The following is a 15213-nucleotide window of genomic DNA, read 5'->3' on the forward strand; positions in this document are numbered from 1 at the left end:
GGAGAGTTGGTCCCAACTCTCACTCAACTCTCCCAACTCGCCACCTTTTTGTGTGTGATCCGAAATTTAATGACAATGACTCACTCATGTACTTAAGGGCAGCACAGGAACACATTACAAAAGAACAATGACTTTTTTCATTAGAAATTGAGATTTTCATCAGCTTTGGTGGTGCTAGAAGAAAAGTCAGGGATCAAGTCAGTAGGCTTCATCCTCTGTGGACCTTTTATGTTTTCCTGGTAATCCAGGCAACAGCTGTTAGATGGTGAGATACTTCAGTCTGGACCAAACTGGTGGACAATCAACCAACAAACAGATCGACATTGCCATTGATTAGTTATAATAAAAATTCACGACAACTTCCCCAAAGAACCACTTCCTTTATTTCATTTTGAATCATCTGAATATTTCATTGCATCAGTTCTGCACTCCTGATGCTTTCTTGTACGTGAGATTTGTACTACTGATTCATTCGTGATCTTCTTGATTTGATTGTGCTTTGTTTGTCTTTATTTCAGCCATGTCAGATGTAGAAGAGGAGTGCACGTGAGTAGAGCAGTATCCCCTCACTTGTCATGTGTTTATTTCACTGTAAACGCATCACTTGTGATGTTAAATGATATATAAGTTTCTCTGTTCCTGTTCCTTGTCTCTCCAGGGAGCTGGCAGAGGGTACGTTCCACACCTGACACACACTTTGTGTCTCTCACAAACATCAATGAAGATGTGTATGGGACATGAAACTGTAGTCATTTCTCCTGGTCTCCGTTCTCGCAGAGGCTGAAGAGGAGCAGGAGGCCGAGCCTGAGCAAGAGGAGGAGACGGAGCAGGAAGAGGAGGATGGAGAAGGTAAGGTTAGGAAGTATGTCAAAATAGCAAGTCAGGAGATAAACTGGTCAAATGTGTTGAAAAGATGATCCAAAAAAACATGTTTAAAGGGTTGTGATTATGATAAATGTATTTTTACAGAGATACATGTCTTTCCTTATTGTCTAAAGAAGCTATTATTCTAAGCTACAGCAATCGTTCCCTCTCTTCTTCATAAGTGTGTGAGTTATGGGTACTAACTCTGATCTACCAACTTCTCCTTTACCCTGCTCTGCCATTGGCTGAAACTGTGCTGGTTCGGGCTATCAGAGCATCGAGAGTGCCAAGGTAAGGTGACAGCAGCTATTATCAGTCCCACTTTTAGACACCATTCATGACCAGTCGCCGTAAAACCAAAGCCAAAGAGAAGAAGTTTATTTGCAGCTGATTTAAAATCACACCAATAGAGAGAAAAGATAGATCTTTCACCTGCATTGGATTGTGATACCAAATATGATTGTTACTGTACCACGTGCAAGGATAAAAAATAAAAAATAAAGACATACATGAGTATATGTCCACTGACATGTTGATCGTGCCTTTGTTGGTGTGAACATGTTACGGCTTTTTTCATTGCCTGCTTTTGCAGCCTGTTTTGACCAAAAACAGAAAACAAATGTGATATTTCTATGGTCTTGTCTGCTTTAGTCAGTATGTTTTATTCCAAATTTTTTTATTTTTCTCATTTATTTTTTTATATTAACAATAGATCAAATGACCCAGGTGTCCATGTGAAAGGGATTGCTTGTAGTGATGCACTTCAAGCAACAAAGAGCAGAACTGGGCAGGAAGTCAGGCACAGAACGGCATTGAGAATCAAGTCAATTTTCAAAATAAAACACCCTGTGCAGTGATCATAAAACAACAATAAACACAATTAAAACAGACAGAAAGAAGAAAGCATTTAACAACTTAGCCTACTTAAACATAGTAGAAAGACAAAAAGTAAGCATGCAGGCAGGCGAAACGCTCTGTTTCTGAAATGCTCCCTGTGGGATATGCAGCGGGCGTCTGGACACAACCGATTCACAGAGAGCTGTGAAGAAGTCACTAATGATGAGCAGGCTACTCTGCTGAAAGACTTCTTAGACACTTTCAGTGGACGTTGTGGCTGAGGACGGAACAAAACAGTGGTGCAGCCGGAGTCAGCGGACTTTCGCAGTCACAGGACGTTTTACCTTTTAAGCTCATTATTTGGGTTTTTACAAACTCTACTCTCATCAAACTTATTTCCAGAAGCAGCAGGCAGCTAAGTTAGTGGAGCAGCTTTGGGATTCATAGTAAAGTTACATCTGTCAAGGCTAACTTTTGGCTTTTGAGATGTGTTTATGTTCACCGAAGTGACCAGTCCAAGATGAAAGAAATATCATATTCATCTTCTGTTTTGGAACTTTGTACAATGTGTTATTCATTTATGCAGCTGTTGCAGCTTTTGTATATGTTCTGAAATATTTAATTGTATACCCACAGACCAGATTTGAGTACTTGTATACAAGAAGTTCTCTGAGGTTCTCAGTGACCAGGGCCAAAGTTCCCACATGTTTCAGAGCAAAGCATTCAGATAGTTGATGGTTGACAGCAAACCATTCTGGCAATAGTTTTCTATACATTTGTGAACATTAAGACCACATCTAGGTCTTGGAAGGGGATAAGTCTTGTCAGATGGAGATATAGTGATTTATTGGCCACACCCATTGAGGTTTAACTCAACCAATGAGATCACTTTAATCTACAGTTATATATTATCTAAATGTTCATTATATAATAATAATAATGAAGGAATTAGATGGAATTAGAAAATGCCACTGCTGTTCATGCCAGTTAATTGTGTGGTTCTTGTTGTATGATGGGAAGTGATAGTTTTGTAGCAACAGTTTTGGGATATACTCTTGTTTACTTTCTTGCGAGAGTTATATGAGAAGACTGATACCATTCTCATGTCCTAATGGTAAATAGGAAGCTACAGCCAGCAGCTAGTTAGCTTAGCACAAAGGGGAAACAGCTAGCTGGTTAAAAACACCTCTAAAGTTGTGTGAAGGTGCTTGTAGAACCAGAACCAGGCCAGCTGCCGCCTGTACCCTGTGTCCAGGACTAAGTTAACTGGCTGCTGGCAGTAGCTGCATATTCATTGTAAAGAGGTACGAGTTGAAGTGATCTTTTCATCTAACTCTCAGCAAGAAAGCAAATACTATAAATATACTTTCCAAATCTTTTTTCTTCAAGCTTGCTGCCCATGCAGTGTCAGATATTAACTTCTTTTAATCATTCCACACCTGGTCCCTCCATATCTCATGTCTTTTCTATCATTTATTGTCATTTTATTTTCCATTCTTTTCATTTTTGTCCTTTGATCATCTGGTGTGTTGATTCTTCCCTTCCTTTCATTCTTTACATCTTCACGTCTTACTTCTGTATGTGTTTCATTATGTTTTGGACCATTTTGTCCCACCTTCTTTCCTACCTTTTCACTTGTTTACCTGTTTTGACTTCCCTCCTTCCCTACTCCCGTTCCTCATCCCATCCATTCTTCCTTGCTCTCCATATCTATTCCCTTGCTTTCCTCATTTACTTTTCACCCATAATTAACAAATCCTATGTTGCTCCACGTGTTATATTTGTCACCCTCCTTCCATCTTTCATTCTGCTTTTATGTGGCTGGTCCGTCAGATCAAGATGCCCAGGAGGAAGGTGAGAAAAAGTAGATGTTTGGTTCCCTAAAGGTATAATACTTACAACTAGAATTAGATCTACTCTTGGAAATCCCACTGAACTCGACGGTTTGAACAGCCATCATGTAGGAAACAAAATATTGTAAGCTATACTTTAGGGAGTAATTTGGTTTCCTCTCTTAGTTTTTAGAAAATCTTTAAGAATGGTCTAATAAATGTAATCAGTTTAACAGTGCAGAAGTTCAGTGTACTCAGTGCAAGGTGTTGTGGTGCTAAACATTTTGTCCCAGCTCTTTTGTTTTATCATTACTAATAAAAATTGCTTAATTTTATGTTGCCTTTTCTTTTCTCAGTCCCATGCTTGCTGTGCTTTCAGTCACATTAACAACGTTTAGATTTTCAAACTGTCCTCTCTCACACATTGAGGGATCCCCTCGCATGATCATTATTTGTGCTTGTCTTCCTCTCTTTCATCAACAGAGGAGGAGCGCCCCAAACCCAAGTATGTATACTCTATTTTACTATTTGATTGCAGTAGTTCTTTTTTTCCCCCCTCAGTTGAAAATGACTTGCTGATCTTATTTTGATCTTTCAAATACTCTCTCTCCCCAGACCTCTGGTGCCTCAACTGGCCCCTCCAAAAATTCCGGAGGGGGACAGAGTCGATTTTGATGTAAGTCACTAAAAGCGGATTAAACAAGATTAATTTCATTTTCTTCCTTATATGGACTAACTGGATAAAACATCTGGGAGCCACGGTGGTTGTTATACAGTTCACTGGTAGCAATCTGCTTGATCAGTTTCCGTCTCACAAAAACTTTGCTGAATAGGGAGATGATCAATTTTTGAATTGCTATGGATTCTGATGGTAGACCTGAGTGTCACTGTGGATTAAACACCATCCCGGACCTTCTTGAAGACCTTATTGCTCCGAAGGTTATGGCGCTCACCTGGTTCAGCTCATATCTGAATGGCAAAACATGTGCTTGTAACTTGGTCACACCTTTAACAAATACAACATAAATTCTCATTGCTGCCGACGACACACAAATCTATGTTCCTGTAATGTATCTGACCCTCCCAGCTTGTGAAACTAGAGATCCACTTGTCTATCGTTGCATATGTAACAACTTCTTATACCCAGAGCCATACAGTCAAGAAATTGAAAATCATTTTTGATCCAACACTTATTTTAAGAGAGGCCTTACAAGATTGAAAAAGTTTGATCATAGATGACTTTAACTGTTTTCAAAACCCTCCTCCTGACTTACAAGGCTGTAAATGGCTTTGCTACATCTCCAGTCTTATTACCCCACACGCCATCACGTTTTTATGCTCCATTGATACTAGTTCCTAGCTTTAATACAGCTTTCATGGTGGTAGACTTCCACAACTTAACATCATTCTATCAAAATTAGGTCATACAACATATATTATTATAGCTAATTATTTCTATCCAAGCAGTTAAATGGCGCCAAATGAAATGCTGCAAATGGTTTTTATAAGATCTTATCCAAATATTTTCAACAGGATATGTTCCAGGTCCCCGTGAGCTAAATATACACAGAACACAGCAGATGTATTGGTGGTAAAATAATCCGTTTCAATTGTAGCAAACCTAACCTAGTTCCTTGTTCCATCAGGACATCCACAGAAAGCGTATGGAAAAGGACTTACTGGAGCTGCATACTCTGATTGATGTCCACTTCGAGCAGAGGAAGAAGGATGAGGAAGAACTTATTGGCCTCAAGGAACGAATTGTAAGTTCACTCAGTAGTAACACCTTCTCTCTAGATCTGTGAAGAAACATGAATGGGACACTAAACACCTGATCCACTGGTAACAGAACTTTGACATTATGGTTTTATTGCTGTTTCCAAGCTCTGAATCTCACAGCAGTGGTAGGCTGTACAATAGTACATACAGTATAATCAAGGACTGTACTGAAATACAATTTTGATGTACTTTTACTTGCATATTTCCATTTTATGCTTGTATATACGTATACTCCACTACATTTCAGAGAGAAAGATTTAACATTTCACTGCAGACAGCTGTTGTTAGTACTCACTATAGTTTACAGATCAAGTTATATACAAACTCTATGATGAGTTTATAAGTACATTGCATTGTTATTGATCAAATTAGAGTTCCTCCAGCTTTTTGGCTTGTCCCCCCTTACAAAAACTATGTATACTGTATTTAAGGCCCCATGTCACATTGCTGATGTCTATGAGTTGGTAGCAGTTCCACCAAAGACATAGTTACACTCTAGACTCCTTAGATGGTTTCATAAAAATAAATAAAAGCACTCCACGCCAATGCAGACATCAAACTATCCAATATTTCACAGAAAAGGAAAAATAATACAAATTTGTGTATCAGAATCATCTTACAACCCTTCAGATTTATTTTGCAATCCTTTAGAGGATTACAAAATAAATAAATAAATATATATATATATATATATATATTATATTCTATATATTATATTCTATATACTTACGTTTATATATATATATAAACTTAAGTCTGATGTGATTGAATTATTTTTTGTGATCTAAATGTTTCAGAAATGTTTTGTGGCTTCTTTGCTTTGCTGTCCATCAGGAGCGTCGTCGGTCAGAGAGAGCTGAGATCCAGAGGGTTAGAGCAGAGAAGGAGAAGGACAGACAGAACAGGATTGCGGTAACGCACACAGCTTTATACACACATACCAATGTACAAATTTATCACCCACTCTACACAGTGGTATATTTTACCTTGTCTCTCAAGGATACACTGGCTCAGTGTGTGACAAAAATGACACAGATCATAAAATGTTCATTGACTAATTGTTTCTCTATGTGAAACCACTATTTACTTATAAAATGTTTAAAAGGTTGCTCAATACAACATAAAATCTCCCCTCCGGGGGCTCAATTCAACGTGTAAATGTGGTTTTCTTGCTGCTTCATCTCTCCGTCCTTCTTCATCCATCAGGAGGAGCGTCACCGGAAAGAGGAAGAGGAAGCCAAAAAGAAGGCTGATGACGACGCTAAGAAAAAGAAAGTGCTCTCTGGCATGGGAGCAAACTTTGGAGGCTTCCTGGCCAAGGTCAAAAGAGCTGCTGTTCTTCTCAGTAGAGACAATGATAACAGTCATAATGGTAGAGGTTAACTGTGGACTGTGTGTTTTCTGTTCCAGGCTGAGTCGAGGAGGGGCAAGCGTCTAACAGGCAAAGAGATCAAGAAGAAGACCCTGGCTGAGAGACGGCAGCCGCTAGGCATCGACAACTTGAGGGAGGATGCACTCAAGTGAGTCTCCTCCAACTGTATTTCAGACAGCTAACCAATGATGATGCACCATTACAGCAGCTATAAACTGGGTATTGATATCCTGAAATGTTATTGAATTAAGTAATGCAAAGATTTCTATCCTATTGTAGATTTCTGTTGAGGATGGGCTAAAGATTATTTTTATCAAGTGACCATTCGCTGAAGACCTCCCTCGAACAGGGATTATCCAGTCATACTGCTACCACATATTACAGTTTAGGCTTATAACGTTAGCAGTTCTACCCAGCTCTTCATTGAATTTTGGGAAGTTTGCACTCCAGCCACCCTAGCCAAAGTTGTTGACTGCAACAATGCTGTTTCTTTATTTCCATGTCTTCTACACGGATAATCATCTGGTGAGGTTTGCAGACTTTTCTGACTGTGTTGCTTTAGCCTCAGTCTTTTAGCTCAAAATCATGTATGTGGCCATCACGGATTAGTGGATAGCCAATAGCTTTAAAATTTCAAACGAGGCCCACTAGCCAATCGAATTCATGGATTACAACCTAGAAGAAGTTGACAAGCTGTGTAGAATATTAAGAAACATAAATCAACATAATATACATATATACATAATATAAATGTTCAACTTTTTGTCTTTCATTTTCCAAGGCAACGAGCCCAGGAGATGTGGAACTGGATCTACCAGCTGGAGTCTGAGAAGTTTGACTACATAGAGTACATGAAGCACCAGAAATATGAGGTACGACAGCTACTGCAAACAGAAGTAGTCAGGAAATAAAAACAGGAGTTAACCATCTGATTATTTTTTAAGGAGCCTAAGTAGGTAATTAAGTACTTTATCTAGCAAAAATGTCAAACATTTGCAGGTTACTTCTCAAATGTGAGACCTTGCTGCTTTTTTTCCTGTTCCATATCACTGTTAATTAAGGAGCTTTAGGTTTTTGACTATTGGTTAGAGAGAAAACAAGCTGTTTGTTGTTTGTTTGTTTTTCTGCAGATCATCGTGCTGCTGAACAGAATCCAACATGCTCAGAAATTGTAAGTAGTTATTTTCATGAACATAATGAACTGCTCATGAGAAAATTCTCCCTGTTACATCCTTTCTATCTTTTCTCCTCTGTCCCTCCTACAGTAAAAAGGTTCATGGCAAAGGGAAGGTTGGTGGTCGCTGGAAGTAAACAGGGAAAAAAACAAAAAACAAAACAAAACACCATTGATGACAAAAAAGGGAGACCGGATAGGAATGGATGAATCCCACATTTCCGCTCCACTTTATTCTAGTTCCTGTGTATGAAATATGTTGATTTCATGATAGGATGTGTTGATAATAAAAAAGACATGGACTCAGTTCAGAGTTTGTTTTGTTGCTGTTCCATTTTTATTTGGTTGTTATTTTAAACAAGGTCAGCTAAATCAAGTTATTATTCTTAACCTACAATGTGTATGGATCAGTACCCCAAGACTGGTCTGTTTTTAGCTGCTGTACTCCACAAATACAAACTGCAGTAATTTAAGACTGTAATGACCCAATTTGACCTAACAAAAGCTTAAAGAAAATGGGTTGAATTCTTTAAACATGCGCAAAAGATCAAACTTTCGGAGCAGGAGCGTGTGGAGTTTTGATAAAAAGCCCTTAGTTACATGCCTTGTTCACGACAATTTAAAAAAAATAAACTTCAACCTTCGTAGCTCTTCATCAGGGTTTATATGAGAGACAATATCTGGCCTGAGCCTTTTATACAATCATTCTGAGGTGTATCCTGATTGAGTAAACTGGGGCAACAGGTGGGAGAAAATGATTAGATATGATCTAATTTGACAGAAACATGCTAACACCAACATATAGGCCTATTTGATGGGAAAAAAACATCAGTAGAGCAAGACCCCTTCAAAGCTACTAGTATGTACTGGCATTCTCTTGTCTAGTCCTGCTGAATGTCCATTTTATTACAGACCACATCCTGTGATTAGGTAATGGTCAGAATGTTGTCTGGAACAACAAGTTCCAGGCAAAATGAGGGGCACAGCACAGTGGAGCAATATCTTATTTTAAAGGCCATATAGAGTCTACCTTTAAACCACCTTATGACATAATTAGGGCCACCTCTTCTAAAAAGCCTTTTTTATGATGCAGGTGTGTCTGAGCCAAACATAATTAAACGTATGCCATGGCATCTGGTTTGAAAGTGGTGGTGGTCTTTATGCAGACACACAGGTGAATAGCTGCTTTGTAGGATGTCTGGAATGTTGCCTAATGTCACGGCTGTGAACTTGCACGCATTGACCGTGTCACTCATGTTAGCAACACGTTTCACAACCTCTCATGCCACATTTTCTCACACAGTGAAAAAACAAATGCGTCATAGTGAGAAGGTATAATCATAATATACTCCTTTTAATGAAGAGCAGACCTACTAGACTCTGGACCTGACCGATGTTATTCTCATATTTAACCCTCCAGATTCTCAGAGGCCCATTTTCCAATGACCCCTTTCACCCTGTCCTCCTGCCTCCACATTCCGGTAACCACTGACTCCCTAAAGTTAATACAAGAGTCACAGTACAGTGACATCCTGTAATGACTGCAATCACTGCAAACTGAAGTGAAAAGTTGGCTGCCTTGTGCTCAACTCCCATGACAGGGAGTTTCAGATTCATCCCTGCTGCATGCAAAAGCTGAGGACAGATGAAGAGATAACAGGCAAATGAAGAAATGTGCATAGATAAACAAACAGATGTGTAGAGATGGGAAGACATGGGTGCAGAAGTTCCAATAGATGTGATGACATATACCTGCACTAAGGTATAATTGAAGTAAATACACACCAACCTCACTGAAGTGTAAACAACAGCCTAAAATTACAGTAAAGAGCTCCCTCAGGTGGTTAAACACTGTCATTGTATAATCTGGAACGTGTCTGTTTCTTCTCTCCTGTTTGTGTTCTTTTTGTTTCCTGTAGCCCCGACCGCCTCACATGTTTGGCTCACTAAAGAGGGCACACTGTTTATCCAGTCTTTCACTCACTGCACCGACCCAGGACACACACACACACACACACACACTGACACACAAACCTAAGGTTTTACTTAGGTCAGCACACTCACACAAATGGCAGCAATAATCATAGGGTGAAGGATCAGTTATACCCTGAAAATGACCTTTAAGTGGTTTAGTTTGTCTGACTGCTAGTGTAACAATACCACTGACTGTACTAGAGTACATTGTAAAATTCTGAAGAATCGTAATCTAAATGATGCATCTGCATCTAACTGATTCTATTGAGTGTGAGTGTGTGTGTGTGTGTGTGTGTGTGTGTGTGTGTATGATGGGATGAAGAGATATCATGTTGGTCGGTGTTTGGAAACTTTTTAGTCATTCAGCTATTTATTTACAATCACAAAGCATTAATCGAAAGTGAAACCACAAACCGCATTCCATTTTTTTTTGTTACACACAGTACAACACTCACACACACACACAAACATCGACATACCACACTTACCAGACACTCCGCAGTATCTCCACTCATTCAAACACAAGCACAGAAACAGCCACAAAGAGTCAGAACAATAATCAGTAAAAACATTTAACTTAACAAAATATATATTCACAGGAAGTTTAGACTGTTTAGGAGACAAGAGAGTTATCAGGGCAAACAAGAGGAAAACACAAGGAAAAGGTTTAAAACAAAGAAGAAGATACAGATTTCAGCTCTGCAACAGCAGTTTAGAATTACTCAGACAGAGAAATAATTGATATATCTTTGTTTTTTCATACCATAATATCAAAATGTATTTCGCTACATACTGCAGTATACCTATACTGAAAAAAAAGTTATTTTTAACCTCGAGACAGAAGGTGTAGCTCAGCTAAAACCAAGGTGGTCAAGGAAATAAATATTAAAGGGGCAGTCCACCAATTGTATACATCGTAAAGAGAATTACTCAGCCTGAGAAAACAACCCTGATTAAAGACTATCAGGTTGCTATGTGGGAGATGTAGTTTCCAATTGTTTAAGGGACTAAAAGTCAGTATATTCTGCTGCTCAGATCTGTCTCTTGTGAGTCCCCCAACATTCTGGAAAGTCAATATTATATTGCTGGATCAGCCCTTTAATATATTATTAGGTGAGTAATTTAACTAGTAGGTCAGTGTGCACAAACATTTAGCTGCACTGTGTATAGGTGTGTATAAATTTGAGTGAAGTACACATCATGTGTTTGTATACATTTCTATGGTATGCAGTCAACACAATATAAAGCACACATGTATCCCCAAATTAAATATTACTAAAATGAATGACTGAAATGAATGTGTGAAAATGAAGCACATTAAAGAATATAGCCGTGAGCGGCAATGATCGGGATCCAAGCAAGTCGTGAAAAATGCAACATTTGACATTTTCAGAGGAGAAGAACAGATGCAGACGACTTAAGAGATTAAAGTGATGAAAGAATTCGGACTTTGACGCAAATTTGATTTTTACAGCATCACCTTGAGATCACAGAGCGTCATTATATGTGCCTGACTACTGGGTGAAATGTTCAACCCACCTGCGACATTTGTGTTTCCAAGTTGCACAAACACTTTTAATCAGAGAAAAATAAGTTGCGATGTCACAGAATCCAAATAAAGGAGAGAATTTAGACTAAGTAGGATTTGAACACCCCTGTTGTTAGTAAGTTTGTCTCAGTCACCTGGGGCTTTGAACCTTGGAACTTCCAATCTGCAAAGCAAGTGACTGACTGACTGAGCTACTGGTGACGGGCTGTTGCCCCACACCTTCTCACAAATTGAAGTAGTGACATCACATGTGCCAGACCTGGATAGTTTTGCCAGTTTAAACTTAAAACACTTACAACTGTCAAAATGTTGCTGAGAAAATTCTGAAAAAAGTCTCACATCATTCTGCTGGTTTTGGGTGTGTTGTCAATTATTTTGGTGGCATTTGATCCAAAACTGTGCAAAATGTGCATACTGTACAAGTTACAGCAAGATTTTGAAAATCACTGCAGACTCGCCGTGTGACCAATCTAAAAAACCCTTTGAGACACTTGATATCAGCCATCTAGAGAATGTATGTGTTGATTCTGGTAGTGTTGAAGAAAGACTTGTGAATTAGCATATTCTGAAAAACATAGAGTGACTGACTGACCATAGGCTGCAGTGAGGCAAACGTTAGTCACAAAACAGTGGATGTGCTGAAAAGATTTCATCTCTCTAGGACATCCGGGGTATTTTTGTAGATTTTTGGATGTTTGGAATGAGAAATGTCTAGAAATTTACATTTGTTGTAATAAGACATGCCAACTTTGAGGAATCATTACCAAATTTTATGCATGAACTGAGTAGTGTAAAAGTGTACTTAAATACACAAAAGTAAAAATCTATGAAAAAAAAAAACAGATTGACGTATCAAAATTCTTTTGATAACTTTTGATCAGCGACATCTGTAGATGATGCTGCCAAAGTTTCAGGTTGATTGGTGAAACCATCTGGGACGAGTTTGCAAAAACAGGTTTTAGAGAAAAGTGATAAAAAGTCGTATTATTTGACATTTTTAGAGCAGAAGAGCAAGAGCAAAGATGCAGACGAATCCACAGATTAAAATAATGAAAGACGTTTGACTCTAAGCGAAGCCGTTTTCAAGATCATTTAAAAAATGTAAAGCTGGTTGTTATAGCGCCACCACGAGGTCTATGAGTGCCATTTTTTTAGTGGGCGGAATTTTCAACCCACATGCCAATTTTGGTGAGTTTTCCTCCAGCAGTTTTTGCTGCCAAAACACTTTTAGCGGAGAAAAACAAGAAAAAAAGATCTTGGATCCCTAATTACCACCAGTATTCAAGTTAAAGGTCATTTCGTAAATCCTGCAGTTGTTTGGTTTTAAATGAACAAATACAGCTCCTATGCAGATGATGGTGTATGGGTGTGTGTTTAGCGGATGGGGGCCTTCAGAGCGGCGTCCACCTCCTCCTCTGGCAGCAGCGTGTGCCATTGGGCCACTGGACGCCTGGGATTGGCCAGCATGTCTGACCAGTGGCGCAGCCCAACGCCTGAGGCACCGTAGCCGATCCAGCACTTGCCGATGGGGTCATTGCTGCCCAGCTTGTCGTAGTCGTACACAGTAATCAGCACCTGGATTTTCTGCATGTGGAGACAGCAGAGGAGGACAAGCTATAGTTAGAAAAAAAATGTCTGTATAGTTAGTTATAGCTGATCAATAGAAGTAAATTGTTCTTCAAAGCCTGTGGTATGTGTTCCCAGTGCTGAACAACTCTGAAAAAAGTGTACAAACCTGGATCTGGGAGAAGGGGATCTCGAAGCTAAAGCTCTCATTGAAGTAAGGATTCAGAGTGTTTTGTTTGACAGACGTCTTCTTCTTCTTCAGCCGCTTGCCGTTGTGCTGCAGCACCACCTTAACAAAGGGATCTGAGAAAAAGACAAGGTGTCAGACAGTGGATCAGAAGAACCAGCCGGAAAACCAATTCTCAGTCTTGCATGCTTGCAAGTATGTGTTCACCTGACAGTCCTCCGACATCCATCTTCTTCAGGTTCTTGGCTTCCATGATGTTAACTGTTAGCTTACCGGCCGTGGGGACGTAACGAAGGGAAATACAGATATCACCCAGCTTCTCTTGCTGTCAGGGACACACACATATATGGACGGGTTGTCATATTGTACAAGCCTTTGGCTGTAATGACTGTTACTTTCGTTATATGTTTCAGTGGATTTAAAAAAGATCATGTACCTCCTCTTTCTCTCCTCCAACCAGATCCTTCCATTCGTGTATTGGCTGTGCAAGGTCTATAGAGTTCATGGGGATCTTGATCTCGCCAATGACATCATGTTTACCAAAACGGTCAAAGTCAAACACCTGCAGCACCAGAGTCTGACCACCCAACTCGCTATATGGTATCTGGGGAGGCATAGTATTTTAACAAAAGGTGAACTCCAAAGTGCTTTAGACACGTTTAAAAACGTTACCAATAATACGATCAAACATGGTCTCCATTATTGATGTACAGACCTTAAAGATAAAGGTCTCGTTGAAGACAGGACAAAGGTTCTTGCGCTGGACTTTGGTCTCAAACTTCTTCTTCTTGTCGGGCAGCATGTAGACTTTGACATAGGGATCTGAGGTCCCGCCTAAGTCCATTGCTGGAAGGTCTTGAGCCTGGAGGATGCCAACTATCAGCTGGAGACGGAGGGAGAAAAGTTAAACCGTAGGCATTCTTGTGTCCCAAATTCTGAAATGGAGCTAGCTTCCAGAATAAAGGGCATTTGTTTTGTTGAGTCCTTCTATTATTGGGCTCATTAATTCTTTCTATGTTTGGGAGGTTGGATAGTGGTCTGTATGCTTGCAACATACTATGTGCGGGTGTGTGTACCTGGTTATCAGTAAAGTTATAGTCCAGTGTGTACTCCAGTTTGCCAAAGTTCTCCTTCTCTTCCTCTTCCTTCCCCTGCTCTCCCTCCTGGAAGACACACAGCATGGTTAGCAGTAAAAGACAATGGTAAGCTTGTGCATTTTGTATTCAACCTCCTGCAGTCTGTCAATTCTGGGAATGCTGCAGTCTCTGATTGCTGCTACAAGGCAAATATTTTCAGTTCATTATTAAGCATCCACAGAAATTCTGGAGTGAAAATACAGTATCATGAGATAGGGTAAGTGTTTATAAAGGTACCATGCAGAATTTTGACCACTAGTAGCACTATGGAACAACATTTTAATGAGTAGTCTCCTGCTTTTTTGATGAAATTGTCAACACATTTTAATCAAATGAGCAGGGAAATGCTTTCAGCACATTTGTCAGGCATCAAGGATATTTTGGTGAGTAGCACCGAATGTGAATATTACTTTGGTGTGTTTCCAAGAAAACTCCACAGGGTGCCTTTAAAGTTGTGATTTCCCACATAATAACCACCCTAAAGATCTTACTATCACTGTAAAATGATGAACAAGCATTAGGCCTATAAGGATATATAGAAAAAGACATTGCTTGTTTTTATCCTTAAAGTTAACAAGAGTTTATATAAGAGTGTTATACACTCACCTAAAGGATTATTAGGAACACCATACTAATACTGTGTTTGACCCCCTTTCGCCTTCAGAACTGCCTTAATTCTACGTGGCATTGATTCAACAAGGTGCTGAAAGCATTCTTTAGAAATGTTGGCCCATATTGATAGGATAGCGTCTTGCAGTTGATGGAGATTTGTGGGATGCACATCCAGGGCACGAAGCTCCCGTTCCACCACATCCCAAAGATGCTCTATTGGGTTGAGATCTGGTGACTGTGGGGGCCATTTTAGTACAGTGAACTCATTGTCATGTTCAAGAAACCAATTTGAAATGATTCGAGCTTTGTGACATGGTGCATTATCCTGCTG

The 15213-nt window shown here is 39.5% G+C and overlaps 2 protein-coding genes across 5 annotated transcripts in view; one reads left to right on the forward strand and one right to left on the reverse strand.

The window, feature by feature from the left end:
• Nucleotides 1-8164, forward strand: part of tnnt1 (troponin T type 1 (skeletal, slow)) — a 9026-nt gene extending 862 nt beyond the window's left edge. Inside the window, exons 4-16 of the mRNA XM_046031218.1 lie at nucleotides 519-546; nucleotides 659-672; nucleotides 778-849; nucleotides 3535-3555; nucleotides 4017-4038; nucleotides 4149-4209; nucleotides 5180-5296; nucleotides 6147-6224; nucleotides 6519-6632; nucleotides 6723-6832; nucleotides 7466-7556; nucleotides 7815-7855; nucleotides 7950-8164. Of these exons, the coding sequence (XP_045887174.1) occupies nucleotides 519-546; nucleotides 659-672; nucleotides 778-849; nucleotides 3535-3555; nucleotides 4017-4038; nucleotides 4149-4209; nucleotides 5180-5296; nucleotides 6147-6224; nucleotides 6519-6632; nucleotides 6723-6832; nucleotides 7466-7556; nucleotides 7815-7855; nucleotides 7950-7995 (815 nt within the window). The 3' untranslated portion in view covers nucleotides 7996-8164. The remainder of the gene's footprint in view (nucleotides 1-518; nucleotides 547-658; nucleotides 673-777; nucleotides 850-3534; nucleotides 3556-4016; nucleotides 4039-4148; nucleotides 4210-5179; nucleotides 5297-6146; nucleotides 6225-6518; nucleotides 6633-6722; nucleotides 6833-7465; nucleotides 7557-7814; nucleotides 7856-7949) is intronic.
• A 3965-nt stretch (nucleotides 8165-12129) lies between these two features.
• Nucleotides 12130-15213, reverse strand: part of syt5a (synaptotagmin Va) — a 10052-nt gene continuing 6968 nt past the window's right edge. For 2 of the 4 annotated variants that reach the window (XM_046071386.1, XM_046071379.1), the window contains 6 exons: nucleotides 14211-14297; nucleotides 13850-14017; nucleotides 13571-13738; nucleotides 13342-13459; nucleotides 13117-13250; nucleotides 12130-12995 (listed from right to left, as the gene is read on the reverse strand). In XM_046071386.1, the coding sequence (XP_045927342.1) occupies nucleotides 12756-12995; nucleotides 13117-13250; nucleotides 13342-13459; nucleotides 13571-13738; nucleotides 13850-14017; nucleotides 14211-14297 (915 nt within the window). In that variant the 3' untranslated portion in view covers nucleotides 12130-12755. The remainder of the gene's footprint in view (nucleotides 12996-13116; nucleotides 13251-13341; nucleotides 13460-13570; nucleotides 13739-13849; nucleotides 14018-14210; nucleotides 14298-15213) is intronic. The other 2 variants (XM_046071395.1, XM_046071401.1) reach the window with 2 other exon arrangements.

The sequence above is a fragment of the Micropterus dolomieu genome, linkage group LG02 (assembly GCF_021292245.1).
Source record: "Micropterus dolomieu isolate WLL.071019.BEF.003 ecotype Adirondacks linkage group LG02, ASM2129224v1, whole genome shotgun sequence".
In the NCBI taxonomy this organism is placed as follows: domain Eukaryota; kingdom Metazoa; phylum Chordata; class Actinopteri; order Centrarchiformes; family Centrarchidae; genus Micropterus; species Micropterus dolomieu.